The following is a 17,656-nucleotide window of genomic DNA, read 5'->3' as shown; positions in this document are numbered from 1 at the left end:
CCCCATAAGTATATCTAGTTGGGACCAGGAAACAGGCTTTTTTGTAGCTGTATTCAGGCTCTGGAATCTGCCTCTCCCCCTTTCTAATGGCTTTCTGTAAGATGGTCAAAACCTTCCTTTTTAAGAAGGGTTTGGGGATCATAAATGGCTGTCCTCTTTTTGAAGTGAATTTAGTTAAACTAAATTATTTTTTATGGCTGTAGTGTTTTTGTATTGCTGTTTCTGTATATTATGGCTGCTTCGTTTTATTTATAGCCATGACATTGTGTTTAAAATTGTTACATTATTGATTTAACTTATGTTGTTAGCCACCTTGGTTTTGTTGAGGAAAAGTGGGATATACAGTGGTACCTCTGGTTGCGAACGGGATCCATTCCAGAGGCCCGTTCGCAACATGAAAAAACCGCAACCCGCAGCTGCGCGTCTGCACACGTGCGGGTTGCGATTCAGCGCTTCTGCACATGCACGTGATGTCATTTTGCACTTCTGCGCATGCATGAGCGGCGAAACCTGGAAGTAACCCTTTCCGGTACTTCCGGGTCACTGCGGAATGTAACCTGAAAGAACGTAACATGAAGCAAACGTAGCATGAGGTATGACTATAAATATGAAGGGTAAGTATGTTAACCTCTATTTAAAGCAGACAAAAGACATAGATAGCTGTGTTGATCCTTTGGGAGTGGGGGAGGTGGAATCCAAAAACCAAAAAGGTTTATTAAGACCAACCATAATGTCAGGAAACAATGAGTAAGCTTTTAACTTCTCCATAAGGCGGGATATTAAACAAAACCTGGGATCAGGAGGGTGAAAAAGCTGGGCTTGGTGTTGGAGCCCCAAAGTCTGCAGTTTCTGTGAGTCTTAAAATGGAATGCAGACTTAATTACTCTCTGAACCTCTGCGATTTCAGCTGTTCCCAAGTATTCCCCGCCTCATTTGTATGTTTGCTTGTTTGTTTAGTGTTGCTGGGGAATATTAAACTTAGGGTGATCTGCATTGATTTGTTTTGTAATGTACCATGTATGAATGAATGATTGCTTGTCTCCACATCAACATCACTTATAATACGTTAAGGGAAATAAAAGAAGCAATGAAAATTTAAAATGATGTGGACATTCCGTGAACCACCTCAGTGGAAGCTCATGGGCCACAGTTTGGGGACCCCTACTCAGACTGACAGCTGTCTGTACCATGAAGTAGCCCCTCAAAGTATGACTAGCTGGTTTGTTATGCAAAAATGTACCACATGTAAAGCATGTAAGTCATGGTCATTGCAGGAACCAAAACAAATATATGTATGAGGACTTGAATCATTTCCCAACTTCAGCATATTTTTGAAAACCCTGAATATCCCTGGCTGGAAGTGGTTAGTCAGCTTCTGCTGTGCTAATATTATATAATTGCTTATGTCAGAACATATTTTCTGCCTTTTTTTATTCTGTCAGTATAGTTGAGTCCTAGGAAACTGTTTAGAAAGTACCAGTTATGAACTTGCCCTGCTCCTATGGATATTGCAAGCTGCAGGCAGAGCTTGTCATGCACACATGGCTTTTCCATTCATTTCCGCACAGAGCACCAAAGGATTGTTGGGATACTGCCAGGGAGACAAAGTCCATCATGACTCCACGTCGCCTCCGGACGTCCATCGATCTCCCGTAGATACAGTATCAGCAATTAGCGACACGAGCTCCAGAAATAGCTTGCCACATTCCAGAGCTGATGCACGCTCTATCAGCAGAATTCACACAGCGAAAGATGCACGCAGGAGAGCATTATTTACAAGTTTATTCAGCGTTGGTCAGAACAAAGAAAACATGACTGCCTGCTTCAGTGTCTCAGACACAGAGAGAGAAACGAAAGCATAGACACAACAGAAACATCCTGTGAACAGGAAATACGCAGGCTGTGACACAAACATCCTGCTCCCTTTTAAGGTGGAACGGAAATATCCTAACAAGGATATCATGTGTGGTCACCTACCTCTGTTCAAATTAATGGGGACTCCTGCACACATAGCCCTGGAGTACCTTGCAGTATGCCTAGAACTCTAGGTTGAGGCACATAGCTGGTATTATATGTCAAAAATCAGCCTTGTACTTATCCAAAAATGTCTTTCCTTGTAATTCTAGTACTTAAATTAGCCCATCCATATGGACTCGGGGTCTGAAGGCAAATAATGCAGCAACCTTGTTGAAGCTAAGCAGGTCTAGGTCTAGCCACAGCTTGAGAGACGATCTGGAACATTAATATTATTAATATATTATTATTATTATTATTATTATTATTATTACAGTGGTACCTCGGGTTAAGTACTTAATTCGTTCCGGCGGTCCGTTCTTAACCTGAAACTGTTCTTAACCTGAAGCACCACTTTAGCTAATGGTGCCTCCTGCTGCCGCCACGCCACGATTTCTGTTCTCTTAACCTGAAGCACTATTTCTGGGTTAGCGGAGTGTGTAACCTGAAGTGTATGTAACCTGAAGCGTATGTAACCCGAGGTACCACTGTATTTATATACCACCCTATACCCACAGGTCTCAGGGCGGTTCACAGAATAAAATCAGGATATAAAACCATAAAATCCATAATCAAAATAAAAACAACAACCCAATAACTCCCCCCCACACACACTCATTTTAAAGGGGCATAGGATGTCAATCAAATCAACCAAGGTAAAGGTAAAGGTAAAGGTAAAGGGAACCCTGACCATTAGGTCCAGTCATGACCGACTCTGGGGTTGCGGCGCTCATTTCATTCTATAGGCCGAGGGAGCCGGTGTTTGTCCACAGACAGCTTCTGGGTCATGTGGCCAGCATGACTAAGCTGCTTCTGGCAAACCAGAGCAGCACACGGAAATGCCGTTTACCTTCCCGCCGGAGCGGTCCCTATTTATCTACTTGCACATGACGTGCTTTCGAACTGCTAGGTTGGCAGGAGCAGGGACCGAGCAACGGGAGCTCACCGTGTCGCGGGGATTCGAACCGCCGACCTTCTGATCGGCAAGTCCTAGGCTCTGTGGTTTAACCCACAGCGCCACCCGCGTCCCACAAATCAACCAAAGGTCTGGTTTAACAGGCACATTTTTGCCTGGAGCCTAAAGGTGTATAATGAAGGCACCAGGTGAACTTCCCTGGGGAGAGCATTCGCCAGATGAGCAGCCACTGCAGAAAGGGCCTGTTCTCGTGTTGCCACCCTCCAGACCTCTCGAGGAAGAGGCACATGAAGAAGGGCCTCAGAAGATGATCTCAGGGTCGGGGTAGGTTCATATGGAAAGAGGAGGTCCTTGAGGTATGGCCATCCTGAACTGTTTATATGCCAGTATAAATTTCATGGTGGAACAAAGAACAAATACAAACTGAATATCACCATTTTACCTGGCTGCAGTAGGCGAGATGGGACAGTAAGACCTACTCCTTCCCCTTATCTGAAAAAAAGCTGCCCTTTCTCTCCTTCCCTTCCTGGACTCCCTTAGTCTTGCTGACTCTTATGAGAACTACTGATGTAGCTTTAATAATTGGTACCGGAGAGAGTTTTCCTCTCCCTTTTTCATTTTTCTGATCATGTCAGTTAGATGTTAAGCCCAGAGGCCTTGGTTGTTGTTGTTGTTTTAAGTCTGTACAGTATATAGCAATTTTTAGCCATTTAAACTGTAAATAATACCTTCCAAAACCAGAAATCAATCCTGATATTTCTTCCAGATTAAGTAACAGTTTATTGCATTTGAACTGGGGAAGGTTTGCACAGGAGCAGGAAGCATTTAATATATTGCTATGGGGTGTCTTCCTCAGAATCATGTAATTAAACCATAGAATTGGAAGGGACTGTGGGAGTCATCTAGTCCAACCCCCTGCAATGCAGGAATATGTTGCCCAGCGTGGGGCTTGAACCCACGATTTTGAGATTAAGAGTCTCATGCTCTGCCAACTGAGCTATCCCAGCAAGATGCTGAACTTGTGTCATTCCAAGCTGGAAAAAAGTTGGAGGGTCTTGCATACTGCAATCCAGTTCCAAAGTAAAGATGGGCAGTGAACAGGTGGTGCATTGTTTGCAAGGTTGTATCCTGGAAGCCATTTGTCTACTTTTAGAGTTCTATAATGAGCAATCTACAAGCAGATACAGGAGAAGAGGCTATTTATGACTCTGCTTTGGGGGCACCTCCCTCTCCGCTTTCTGAACATGCCAAGTCAGGATTTATAAAGAAATGTTAAAGTTAGCTGTCAGATTTTCTTGGCAAGCTATAGACAGTACAAAGTCTTTAGGCTACAGTATGCAGAGGGTATCTTGGGAAGCAGTTGACTCAGCATGTGGCTACCTGGATAGAGCAATACAGATATATTCCAGTGCATAGTAAATGCTGCATTGCAAGTGAATTTTGAACCTCTGGATCATGTTGAGTGTTCCTCTGGAATCTGATAAACTGGTATTCCTTCCATCTCCCAACCCCCCTCCTTGTGCAGTGCAGGGAATGAAATGTTTCCCCTCTACCATAATGCCCCAAGAATATGTAAAAGCCACTAGATTTTTCTTTTCCTTCTCTTTTTGGCCAGTGGAGGAGGCATTGCACATCCAAACTGATAGGCACTCAAGCCCCCAAGTTTACTACTGGAGGAAATAATTGCATCAGTGTCATTTGATCAGAATGCAGAACAGTGGATATGTTTTTGAGATTTACTTTTGTCTTTAGGTCTGTCACCTGATGCCTCTTCGGAAGAATGTGCTGGCACGAGTAAAACAGAGCAGCAACATACAACCCCTATGCCACCTACTTCAAAGAAAAGAAAACAGGTTGGTTGGTTTTATTCTCACGACTACCCGTGCAGAGAAAGATGATGCATAATGAAAAGTAGGCAATGGAAATTTCTGTGCTGCTTGTTGGGTAGAATCCAAATACTTGAGTTTCTGGGTCTATAGCAATTCTACTAGTTGGTACTTGGTTGGCAGCTCTACAGTTCAGCATTTTATCTATCACCAGTTTAGTGACCACAGTGTGCAAATGTCCACAGTTATACTGTCTGCTGCCAATGGGAATTGTAGTTCAAAACATCCAGCGGGTGAAAGCTTCTTTAGAGCTACAGCACTAGAAAAAAGCAGTGTAGACTTTGAAGCATCTTGTCAAAAACTGCAAAGACCTCTTAAAGTCTTTTGCATCTTAAATTGGAGCACTTGGAAAATCCAAAATAATTTTTGAGTGGGCAGATGGGGCAAACATTTCCCTACCAAAAGCTAGCAGGTGTGGAATTTACCAAGACATACTGCCAGACATCTTGTATGCTGACTGCCTGTTTTGCAAAGGCCTTTGGCTAAAAGCAATAAAAAATTTTTTTTAAAGAAAACCTGACTACCTTTTAAAATTAATTTGTTACGTTTTAGTATATACTGCTGTTTCAGCCTGTTCAAGCTGATTTTCTGCATCAAAGCTTTCTTTTAGAACACTATATTTCTGTGTTGGTGACATCTCAATGTCTGGAAGGCGAGGGGAGCAGATTTTAAAATAAATGTTGCTTTGAAGACCAGTCTGAAAACCCGTTCTTCCAGGAACTTTGCATGTGCTGTTGCCAAAAGTTAGACTTCGGCAAATACCCCCACAGTGCTGAATGTGGCACTGCCCTCTGATGAATGTGATGAGCACTCCAAACTTCAAAGCTATAGGGGTGGGTAGGATTGTCCATAAAGCTGGACCATAAAGAAGGCTGATCGCCGAAGAATTGATGCTTTTGAATTATGGTGCTGGAGGAGACTCTTGAGAGTCCCATGGACTGCAAGAAGATCAAACCTATCCATTCTGAAGGAAATCAGCCCTGAGTGCTCACTGGAAGGACAGATCATGAAGCTGAGGCTCCAATACTTTGGCCACCTCATGAGAAGAGAAGACTCCCTGGAAAAGACCCTGATGTTGGAAAAGATGGAGGGCACAAGGAGAAGGGGACGACAGAGGATGAGATGGTTGGACAGTGTTCTCGAAGATACCAGCATGAGTTTGACCAAACTGCAGGAGGCACTGGAAGACAGGAGTGCCTGGCGTGCTCTGGTCCATGGGGTCACGAAGAGTCGGACATAACTAAACGACTAAACAACAAAGGATTGTCCAAGGAGTTTTATAGCAATTCTCCACCAGTCCCAAAGTTGGGAGGAAGGCCTCTTCCTCTGTAAGAAGAAAAGCAGACAGGGTTGTCATTGGCTGCCACTGCTTGAAGGCACTCAGAGCACTAATGGGAAGTGCTTGTTCCAATGAAGCCTTTCCCTTGGAAAAGATGGCTGGGTGGAACATTCGGTGCTGCTTCTGGAAGACACATCACCTTCTGGCAGCAAGGCCTAACAGTGCATGCTTCAAACACACCTCTGGCCTTTTTCTCTGGAAGTGCAGGCCAGATGAGGAGGGCTCTGCCAACAAATTGTTGATTCCCAATAACCATATACACATCACTTCTCAATGTTGCTGCCGTGGGTCAGACAAATTGCTTTATTCCATTGCTTCTAATCATCGTGACCCTTCTTGGCCTCAAATTAAGCGAAAATTGTGAAGGGTAGAGTCAGATACTCTTAAACTGGCAGGGTGCAGAAACAGATTTTCAACATGTTCCTTTAAATGTACACCCCTACAAAAAAACTCCAGTCATGTGATGTTTTGTAAGGCACAGGACATGATTATACATTGAGAAAAGGTCATTCGCAAACAGTGCAGCAACAATCACTTTCTGAGTGCATTTTTCTTGTTCACTCTATATAATTAATGCCAAGTTTTTTTCCCCTGTTGTGTTTAAAGAATGCAGTTAACCAGCTGTAAATTCCATATCTAGAATGGATAGAGTTCATTCATTATGTAACATGAGAGCCAGTGTGGTGCAGTGGTTAAGAGCGGTAGTCTCGTAATCTGGGGAACCGGGTTCACGTCTCCGCTCCTCCACATGCAGCTGCTGGGTGACCTTGGGCTAGTCACACTTCTCTGAAGTCTCTCAGCCCCACTCACCTCACAGAGTGTTTGTTGTGGGGGAGGAAGGGAAAGGAGAATGTTAGCCGCTTTGAGACTCCTGAAGGGGAGTGAAAGGCGGGATATCAAATCCAAACTCTTCTTCTCTTCTTCTAGTTATCTGTTTGTTAAATGGTAAACCTGCCCTATTCCTGTTGTTAGTTCCCGCTTATCTCCAGCTGCAGTATCCTTTTGATTTTTTCCACGGCCAGGCTGATTTGGACAGATCGAACATGATCCAGAATCTTTTCATTTTTGGCAGATGCTGGCAGCCGAGACATGTGCTTAATTCCCACACACCGGCTCAGTTGTGTTTCTAAAGTGTTTTTAATGATGATGTAACTCAGCCCAAATGCTCAGCTTCTTTTCCTTTTTTCTTTCTTTCCCTGCCCACCTTCCCTACCCGCAGGCTACAGAATGTTTCCTTGGTGCAGAAAAAGAGGACTCTGCGAATAAAAACCAAAGTGAAGCAAAGCCAAAGAGAAGAAGAAAGGTATTGACTCCTAACTGACATTGCAACATAGCAGCATAAATGCTTCTCTGGCAGCTGTTATAAAATGCTTCAGAATTGTTAGGAGACAACACAAAACAAATGACTTTTTAAAAGCTTTAAAGTTTATCCCCACACCTTACTCTTTTAGTTCTGAGGGTTATTTTTCAGTCACTGAAAATCATTTCATTCAAGAAAACTCCATCCTTGTTTTATCTTACTCCACTAATATATTTGAGCTAAATCCCTGTTCAATATACAACTGAGTAATTCAGTGTAGAGAAGTATTTTTTGCATATCACCCCAATCTGCACAGCAGTTCCAGGGGTTCCAGGCGCCTACCCCAGGGTCTGTGTTTCCTTTAGTACAATGAGGCACAACAGAGACTATGGTGTCTTTCGGATATATGGTTTATTTACATGTATACACAACCCAATCCTGTGATAAAAGGGGTTCAAAGCATTACATTCCAAGAGCCTCCTATTTCTCCCATTGTGGCAACTTCCAATTCAAACTGTCAGTCCACATTAAAACAGTAAAATTATTGGTAAAAACAGTTCAATACAACTTTTTAAAAAAATTAAAGCAAGTGATATCTGGGTAGGATATCTGGATATCTGAATACAAGAAGAGTACAGTGAAAGGACATGCCTTATTTGTATCATGTAAGATTTGGTTTAAAAAACAACATGAATAGCCATGAAATATATTTGAAGTGAAAACAGACATTGCAACATTAAACTTGTTACAAAAATGCTAATAAATCAAATCTCTTGTTCAAACCACTAGGGATAACTGTCTGCAAGTTATAAATCCAACATACTCCCATTGAGAAGGTAAAACATGAGGATCTTGTCCTTTCTGAGTTGATATATGGGTGTGCTCAGTTGCCAAAAACTCCCAAATTCTCAGATATAAGATTGTATTCCAAAAAAAAAAAGCTGAGTTAATGTAGCATCAGGCTTTTAAGTTCTATTATTACTCTTTTCACTTATGCATTATCTTAAAGCTCTACTAATTTGTTGCACATACCAACACGGACGTAGTATCTTTACTCTTGATTCAACAGGCAGGTGCAAGATACCCAAATTCTGTACCAGGAGTCGCAAGTCAAAGACCTACCAAGCTGAACTCAGCCTGCCAACCATGTCTGGAAGTCCACATGGGATAAAATAAGCTTCCTGTTTGTGTTACCTTCCTGGGAATCCAAAAAAACAGGAGGTGTCAGGCACCTAGGCCTTCTATCTGATCCAACAGAGCTCTTCTTAGGTTCTTTCATAGAATCGTAGACAGAGATTCGGCGGGCACCTTTTGCGCCTCCCCCACTCGCGGGGAACCCCGTTTTTTGGGGCTCCGGAGCGACGTGGGGTGAGCGGCGCGGTGCATCGAATCGTCTGCTTGTTTCACGGAGTGAAGCCGCATAGCTGTTGCCGGAGAGCGCTGACCTTTTCCTGTGGACAATTTGACTTTAAAGTAATTACCCGTGAGTAGAGCTGAAGCGGAAGAATTGGATTTCTAAATGTTTAATTTGGTACCATAACGGGGAGGTTCAAAACAGGAAGTCCGCCTTCCCCTTTTGTAAATAGACTGAGGCAATGAAGTTGCAAGCTGGAGTCCTGGAAGGTCTTTTGTAAAAGATCAAATTTCCAACGGTAAAGAACATTAAACCCCCTCTTGGAGGCAGGAGAAGAGAGGGCGAAGTTGCGGATTGAGTATGCCTGCGGGAGAGAGCGAAGAGACTTAAAACACCGCCGCTCTGTCCCTGGAAACGGGCTGCTAGTAGGACTGACGTATTTTGGAATGTTCATTGACAGCGCTTAGAACGTTCATTGACAGCTAGTTAAATAAGAGAAATACATTGTTTCTACTGTCTCCGGCTGCTTTAAAAAGGAGTAAAAGTAACTGAAAATTGAAACTAATTTGAAACTAATTTTGGATTGTTTAAAAGAGGATACTATTGACTATTACAAATAGAAACTGTTTCCCCCTAGTGGAAGCCTTTGAAACCGCTTGCTTTACAAGAGCTGGACTAGGGGAATTTTCAGCTGCAGGTTAAAAACCGTGAGACTCTGGGACTGACCTTGAATCTTTTAAGTGTTATGGTAAATGGAAGAGGAAAAACAGATCAGTCAACTGCTGACAAAACATTAAGGTCTGGGAGGACTTGGTAACAATCCAGGAGAGGTCTATCATTAGGCCCTACTGTTCTTTCTGTTGCTGACTTTGTACTAGTATATTTAAAATCAAGAGGAATGTCGACAGAAGAGGCTTTAGTGGCTGCATTACATAAGATAAATGACTCATTGGATCAGCTTCACAGGAAAATGGACACGATAAATGCGAAAGTGGATGTTTCAATTACTAAAATTAACTTAAATACAGAAAGTATAAATAATACCAATACAGAAACCACCCAGAAATTGATACAAGAACCTATTTTGATATGGCAAACTGTGGAGGAAGTCAGGGAAAAAGCTGTGGCTGCTGAAGGTAAAGTAACACAACTGGAGAGAAAGAGAAAGAGAACCCCAGCCCTACAGAGGCAATTTGATGAACATAAGTTGACGCTTGCTATGACTGAACTTAAAGAAAAACAGACGAATTTGAGGATTAGAGTTCACCTTTGGTGGACATGCCCAAGGATTAAGACACTCTGGGAGATGATTCATAACGAAATGAAAAAGGTATTTAAATATACCCTTTTGAAGAAACCAGAGGCCTTTCTCCTGGGCATGGTCGGCCAATTGGTGTTAAAGAAGGATAGAATTTGTTTCATGCATGCAACAATAGCAGCAAGAATACTCATTGTGAAGTACTGGAAGACACAAGATTTATCCATTCGGGAAGAATGGCAGATGAAGTTGATGGACTATATGGAATTGGCGGAAACAACTGGCAGAAATCCGAGACCAGGGAGAAGAGCTGGTGGAAGAAGACTGGAAAAAGTTTAAGACTATTTATAGAAATACTGTAAAAATAATGAATGTTAGAAAAATGTTGGAATGAAGCTATATGGCTTTAGTAGAAATGCTATAAGGAATCAAGTATAATTAGATTAATAGTGTATTAAAGGGAAAATAAGGCTAAAATATGTTAAGATAATTATAGGATAGAAAACAGAAGAAGATGGAAAGGAATTGCTGAAATAATTAATAGAAGTGGAAAACAAAAAGGGAGGTGTGAGGAGGTCGTGGAAATAAGGGAATGAAAGATAAGACATCGAAATTGTTTTGTGTTTGAAATGGTTTGTGTTTTGCTTTGTTAGTTTTATGTTTTTCTTCTTTTTCTTTTTTGTTCTTTCTTTTTTTGTCTTTCTGTTTTGTTGTGTTTAAACGGTGGAAAATTAATAAATATTATTTAAAAAAATAATAATTGTAGACAGGGACCCTGAGGATCATCTAGTCCAGGGGTCAGCAAACTTTTTCAGGAGGGGGCCACAGTCCCTCAGACCTTGTGGGGGGCCAGACCCACCCCTTCCCAAAAGGACCCCTCTGCCGCCACTCATGCTGCAGCCGCCAACACACCGCCTTGTCTTCGGCAGCATCATCATTGTCCTCTGCCTTGGTCAATGGTCCACAGGGCACAGAGCCCATGCTGCTGGCCTGGGCGGCGGAGGCAGCCTCCCCGCCGCCGCCGCCATACGTGGCCGCCTCAGCAGGAAGGAAGGGGCGTCGCCCAGAGGCGTCTGCAGCTTTGGATTGGCTGTGGGAGCTTCCTGCAGCCAATCCGAAGCCGTGCCAGCATCGCCGCCTGCCCAGAGGCATCCGCAGCTTCAGATTGGCGGCAGGAGCTTCCTGCAGCCAATCCAAAGCCACGCCAGCATTGCGGAAGTCAGTCCCTGCACGGTGGGGCCTCTGTGCCGCGCAGGGACTGACTGAGCGGGTGGCAGGGCCCATAAGGTTTGCAGGCCGGATTAACAATCCAGTCCCCAGACCTTAGTTTGCCGACCCCTGATCTAGTCCAACCCATTGCAATGCAGGAATATGCAGCTGTCCCATATGGGGATTGAACCTGCGACCTTGGCACAATCAGCACCACACTCTAACCACTCTATCCTGAGCTATCCAGGCTGTCTTAAACAGGCACTGGGTTCAGTTGTCATACCTGAATATATATTCACAAGCTCTTCTGTAAGGATGTAATATCCATGTTAAAAAAATGTTCCATTGGAAGGTTTTTGTTTTGGAGACTGACATCACACCTCATTTTTGGTGCTTTCCAGAGCAATATTTGTAGCATTATAGCACTGAATCCCAGAATGAACAAGCTGTAAGGAAATAAGTGTGGCATGGATATCACAGCAAACGTCTCTGTGTCCCCACCCCCAATTCTTTCTTTTTAAAAAGCCTTTTGCTCTTTAGCATCTGGAATGAATTAGAAGCAAAATAATAAAACTTCCTGCGTGAAGAACGTTTCCTCCCACAGCTCTTTGAAGGAAGTGAATATATTCAGGTGTCCTTGTTCTTACCGTTATGGAATTTCTTGTTAATATCAGCATCACCCTCCAGAGTACCATTATTTTCCTGAAGGAATTGAGTGACTCAATGAATGATATAATAGCGCCATGAAATAGTGCTCTTTTCCCCCACCTCCCGGCTTTAAGTGAAGTGAGTCCCATTGATCTTTGTCAGATTCTTATCTGCTTATGTATGCTATGTTAAACAAATGCAAAAGATCACTCTGAAAATTGCCCAGGAGACAATCTCTGCCCTTAAAGGAAAATTTTAATTTGTTGAATTAGAAAATGCAAGCATGGATGGTGCTATGGTCTTGAAGGCAGAACAGTTCAGCTGTCCCTTTTTGCTTGGAGATTTTTTTTATGCTTGTTTGGGAAAATCCCATAGAAACTTGATGAACAGATGAGCAGAGATTTGGGGGATGGTTGAGAGAAATATGGATAAAAGCCTCCCATTTGATGTGACTCCACATTCTTCAGGCCACTGCAAAAGCTATATGCATAAGCAAATATGTTAAAGCTGTTTAAACGTGCTAAAAAAGCAACAGCTTTTAGATAGCTTTTGCCATAACCATCTAAAGTATTCTAGACTGAATCCTGGTGTCTTAATCCATGTAGGCTACATAAGATGTCCCACATGTAAGGTTTTTGAAGACCTGTTGTTTTCAGACTAGAAAAAGAATAGAAAACAGTGTATTTATCAATAAGAGTGGTGAAGATGGAATCACTGTGCTGAATGTGCCTCTTCTTCTGTTTCTTTAGAAGAAAATTTCTGATCTTCTTTCAAAATCATCTCCAAAACCAGGAGTACCTGAAGACCTACAGAAACTTCTTAAGGAACATTTTTGTGCTAAACGTTCAGTGATTGAATTAGAAGAATTACAGTTGCCAGGTAATGAAATATATTATATAATGAAGGATATTATAAAAGATGCACCAACAGAAAGAACAATAGGAATGTTAGTTTGTAACACAACTGTGGCCTGGTTCGTTCATGCTAAACCGTGCTGCAACATTGAATTCTGATCCCAGCCGAGCAATGTAACTATGATTTATTAAATATAGTTAAAGGTCAGTCATTAACCAAGGTTTGTTCTTGGTAAACCTTTGCTAACATTAACCATACTTTAGTGTGATATGCAAACCCAGAGCACCTCCTTAACTATGGTTAAGGAGTGATCACCACCCAAAAGCTACAGAGCCGCAAGTGAAGAGCAACAGAATATTCAAACCAAACTCAAGTGTCTGCTATGCTCACTGGTGCTATCCTGCGACATCATAAACCAAGGTTTAAGTGATTGTCTGCCAGGCACCTCACCTTTAACAATGGTTTAATAATCTCTTTTTATGTAAAGTGCCCTGGAAGCATGGCTGAGTGTAAATTCCTAAAGACAAATACCTAAATAAAATAAAACACATTGAAAGAAATGGAACTGTGTATGATAGAGCGGGGGAGATGTTTTGGCTCTCTACCTGCTAACGAAAGTCAGCAATAACATACTTGTGTAAGCAGCAGGATTTCGTGTATCGCTTTGTAAGCCCCTAGCTCCTGGAGATACAGAAAGTATAGGATTTGCTGTTCTAGGCTGAGCCAGGGTTTGGTGTGGATAGCAGGAACTGTTCTGTATAGTTGAACTGTGCAGTTTTGTGGTATTGGTTAATGATTCAGCTCTTGAAGGAGAAAGCTGCAAACATTCCGCAGCATGCACAGCTGGTTAAGCAAAGCTATGTTTAAGGATAAGTTAGGAGTGGGCTGTATGGCGAGATGATTTTAGAAGGAATCTGGGTTGGGCTCAGTGCTTTTTTTCAGGGGGTACTCAAGGATACACAATACCAGCACCTATTTTTCTAGGGGGAAAACACTGGTTGGGCTAAATGTTGTTCCCATCATTTAGCTAATCCGCTTTAAAGCTTCTTGTTATTAGCTGTGAGTGCTTGTGAAACTCTGCCCTTCCAAAGAGCACTTTACATGGCTTTTGGCAAAAGAGCTTTCCTGGAAGATTTAATCAAAGGTCTTAGTTTTAGCACCAAGCAACAATATTCTCTTGCGGTTTCAGATGCCTGTTTCCTCCCTGCAAATGACCTCACCCACAGTTTTTCTTCCTACCTGAAAGAAAGTGAGTAGCTCATTGGTCTGAAGGTGTTGTGTGCATATAACTCTCATGCCCATTACTTTCCTTAAAGGATTATAATCAAATTTAGATTTCCATTATTAGTCTATATAAAAATGTTTCTTATTCTGCTGTCTGTTTTCTGTATAGATGCATTACCTTAACGTGGTTAGATTATGTTTGTTTTGGTCCTTTAAACAGAATTGGTTATTTTCTTAATGTTCAGCAACAAACTTGCTTGCTTTAGGTACTTGGTGATGGTTGACAATAAAAATTTTGATGATTAAAAAGACAAGAATACATACACATTTACTCATTGCAGTCCAGTTATCAACAATTATCAATTTGTGCTAGAAATCATCACATTTCTCCCCAGATTCTGAACTGGTATGAACAGTGTTTGGAAGGGTTTTAAAACCAAGCTCTCATACTTGAAAATATCTAACGGAGCCCTTGTGCCAGATAGAGTTATAGAAAAATGGAGTATACATACAAATCACAAAAACAAAAAATACTTGAATAATATACAATGATATATTGTGATCATAAAACTGGTGCAATATTTAGTTCTATAATATTTACTATATTTAGCTTTATGTGTGGTTTTTTAATATAAAGAGTAAGGTGGAACTTAATCTGTAGCGTTTCTTTTATACACATGTACACACAGAGATATAAAGAGATCAAAACAATATTATGCTATGGTCATTTGGGAGATGGGACAGCTTGTCCAGTGTCTCTTGACATTTTAGGTGGTCTTGCTTGGCCATGCTGTTTGATGCTCACCTACCTGCCTGGAGTGATTAGCTTTGGAAATTTATTTATTACAATGTGGCTTTTACAAAAGTCAAATAAACTTAAAAGTTTGCCTACCTGCCAGTAGGCACGTAAGCACCACCATGTTCTTGTGCAATTAGTCATTGCTGTACATTTTGCATAACTGCTCCTGCGGCATGTCATCTTCCCCACTGCAGTCTGCCCCAAATGGGCGAAGCTCCGTAAAAACCACACAGAGAAGAAGTCGGTGGTGATGATGATAATCTGCAGCTCCGCTCTTCGCTGTCTGGAACTCATCAAGTATGTCGTTAAGCGATGTAATAGAAGCTGGCACCCTTTTCTGAGGTTTTGTCTGAAACCACGGAATCACAGGCAAAACCCGGGCACTGTCTGTCCTCTGCTAGCCTACAAAGTCACAGATGTATTTGCTCAGGCAGCTTCCCTACACTGGTAGCTTCCTTGCCTAGCTCTAGCATGAATATTTCAAGTCCAAAATAACATTTTGCATTTTTAAAAAGCATCTTAACCTGTTGCATATGGTGTCTTGTTAGTTCTGGGAAGCATTAGTCTCCACCAAATGGATTGGGATGCTACAAATGTGTTGCACCAGTACCACTTCCACTCCTTCCTTGGTTGGTTTGGTTTTATATGTGTGGTTTTATTAAAGAGAAGGGGAAGAATGATAAATCACCAAGGAGGACAGAGGTCATTTTAATAGGTGTGCACAGAAAAAATTACAGCAGATGGGGTTTTTTTTGGTGCCCCCCCCCCCGCCGCATAAGGTGCACTTTCTGAATTTCCCAATTTTTCATGACAGCTGGAACCTATACTAGTTTAGAATATTTGTTCATATATCCCAATATTGGATGCTCTGATTGGCAGCAGCTCTTAAAAGTCTCACATAGAGAGAGGTCTTTTACATTACGTGCTGCTTCAGATGAAGCTACTTGTATTTGTAGATAAAGGTATTAAATATGGGGCCTTCTGCAAACAAAGCATTGCTTTACCATAGCTCTACCACTGAGCTATGGTCCCTCTCCCCATATTTTTTGCATAAACTTATTGCATAAGTTTGTCCGAATTTGAATCCTGAGCGTTCTCATTCTTCAAGCAGAAATCATGTCCCTAGGCCAAGAAGTCTGACACCATTAGTGAAGGTACAAGACTGCTACCACCTAGAACAGAGGTGGAGAACTTGTGGCATTCCAGACATTGCTGGACTCTCAATTCCCACCATCCCTGTCTATTGGTCTCACTGGCAGGGGCTGATAGGAGTTGGAGTCCAACAACTTCTGGAGATCCATAATTTCGCCAACCTCCCCAGACACAGAGAGAGGTAAAACAAAAACCGGAACGTGTGTCTCATGTTGTAGGCTGGAATTCAGCAGGTATTCCCCAGGACTGGAAACACTGAGGATCATTACAATTTAATAAACATTCCCTTGGTGCATTCATTCTTTTTGTACTTGACATAGATCAGTTCCTGTCCTCGTTTTCTTTTCAGTTCTATTTTTCTTTTTTAAAAGTATTTTCTGCTCTAGGTCAATGGCAGCATTCAAAGGAGATGGCAAGGTGATGAAGATGTTTGCAAAACACATAAAGGTAAGCACGGTTAAGAGAGATGAGTTTATTTTTAATAACTATTTTCTGTTCACTTGCCCTTTGGGTATCTCAAAGCTCTTCTAACTACTTCCACCAATTACTAGTCTGCTAAGAGATCAGCAAACGGGATACTAGCCTCTTGGGCTAGTAAAAAAGAGAAAGGCTTCTACCATGCAGGGAAGAGGAAAAGATCACTCTAGCTCCCTCTGCTAGCCTTCTTTTTTTTATACTGCTCCTGGAGGAAAAGCCTTTCCTTCTTCCATCTAGCACAGAAACCAAGTGGTATGGCAGAGAAGGGATGTAACAATCCCTTTAGCAAAATGGCTAAATACAGAGTGTAGTTGCCTTCATGTGCTAACTGTGTCCAGTAAGTATATTTCCGCTGCTTAGTCCTAAACAAGTTACTGCAAATTCAGTCTGGTGCTAACTTTATAAAGTCAAGTACATTATGCATGTTAACTTCATACAGATGTACATTTCTTAGTTCCACAGAAGCATACTGATTTTTCAGTTGTTTGTAGGTGGTGATGGAAAAACGTCAATTATGGAAAAAGGTGGAAGCATTGAATAGCACATTAAAAGAAAACAAACACTGTTTATAGTTAGTAGGCTTTAGTGGCTTTCCTTTTCCCCTTGAAAAGTTTCCCACTTAGCTTCCTTTTCTTTTCCATGGAGTAATGCAGAACGTCCATTAGTCTAGAGATTTCTTCAGACGTCTTTTAAATATTTGAGAAGGAATTGGAAATGTATATAGTTGTTCTCTCCCCTGCCTCCTGCAAATGCTACCTTTTTCTTTGTTTCCATCAAACAGATACAAGAGCAGGTGAAGATGCTGGAGAAAGGGGTCATCCATGTGGGTGTTGGGACACCTGGAAGGATCAAAGCCCTCTTAGAGCAAGGTAAGGCTGTGTTGCAGTAATGAAAACAAAGCGTTCCCCCATCCCTAAGAATGGTTTCATGAGTCTGTATATTTGAACATATGTGGCAGGCCTTGTTTGCATGCCGCAATAAGCCAAGAATCTGTGCTTAATAAACAATGGTTATGCACAAACTGCATACAGATGCACACAGCCCAGTCGCTTCCCCTTCACTCATCCCTTCGTGCAAATGGGTAAGCAAACTGGGAAGGGAATAGCTTACACCTACACAGTGCGCTTAGCACAGTCAGACTGCGATGAAGCTCTTTGCCTGTGCTATAAAGGCATCAGGTTGAGCTTTCCTGGGAAGACAATTCCACAAATGGGGTTCATCACCAA

At 41.9% G+C, this 17,656-nt stretch overlaps 2 protein-coding genes across 3 annotated transcripts in view; one reads left to right on the top strand and one right to left on the bottom strand.

Moving 5' to 3' along the window:
• The window catches only part of FILIP1L (filamin A interacting protein 1 like), a 182,423-nt gene that overhangs the window by 152,001 nt on the left and 12,766 nt on the right, over nucleotides 1-17,656 (bottom strand). The gene's annotated exons all lie outside the window — the stretch shown is intronic.
• The window catches only part of CMSS1 (cms1 ribosomal small subunit homolog), a 177,898-nt gene that overhangs the window by 156,677 nt on the left and 3,565 nt on the right, over nucleotides 1-17,656 (top strand). For both annotated transcript variants that reach the window (XM_081002770.1, XM_081002771.1), the window contains exons 2-8: nucleotides 4,682-4,782; nucleotides 7,374-7,457; nucleotides 12,673-12,802; nucleotides 13,968-14,027; nucleotides 14,996-15,098; nucleotides 16,340-16,400; nucleotides 17,212-17,299. In XM_081002770.1, the coding sequence (XP_080858896.1) occupies nucleotides 4,682-4,782; nucleotides 7,374-7,457; nucleotides 12,673-12,802; nucleotides 13,968-14,027; nucleotides 14,996-15,098; nucleotides 16,340-16,400; nucleotides 17,212-17,299 (627 nt within the window). The remainder of the gene's footprint in view (nucleotides 1-4,681; nucleotides 4,783-7,373; nucleotides 7,458-12,672; nucleotides 12,803-13,967; nucleotides 14,028-14,995; nucleotides 15,099-16,339; nucleotides 16,401-17,211; nucleotides 17,300-17,656) is intronic.

Source organism: Podarcis pityusensis (assembly GCF_964106645.2).
Source record: "Podarcis pityusensis genome assembly, chromosome: 4".
In the NCBI taxonomy this organism is placed as follows: Eukaryota; Metazoa; Chordata; class Lepidosauria; order Squamata; family Lacertidae; genus Podarcis; species Podarcis pityusensis.
Note: the sequence above shows the minus strand (reverse complement) of the source record. Positions and strands in the feature narration are given on the sequence as shown.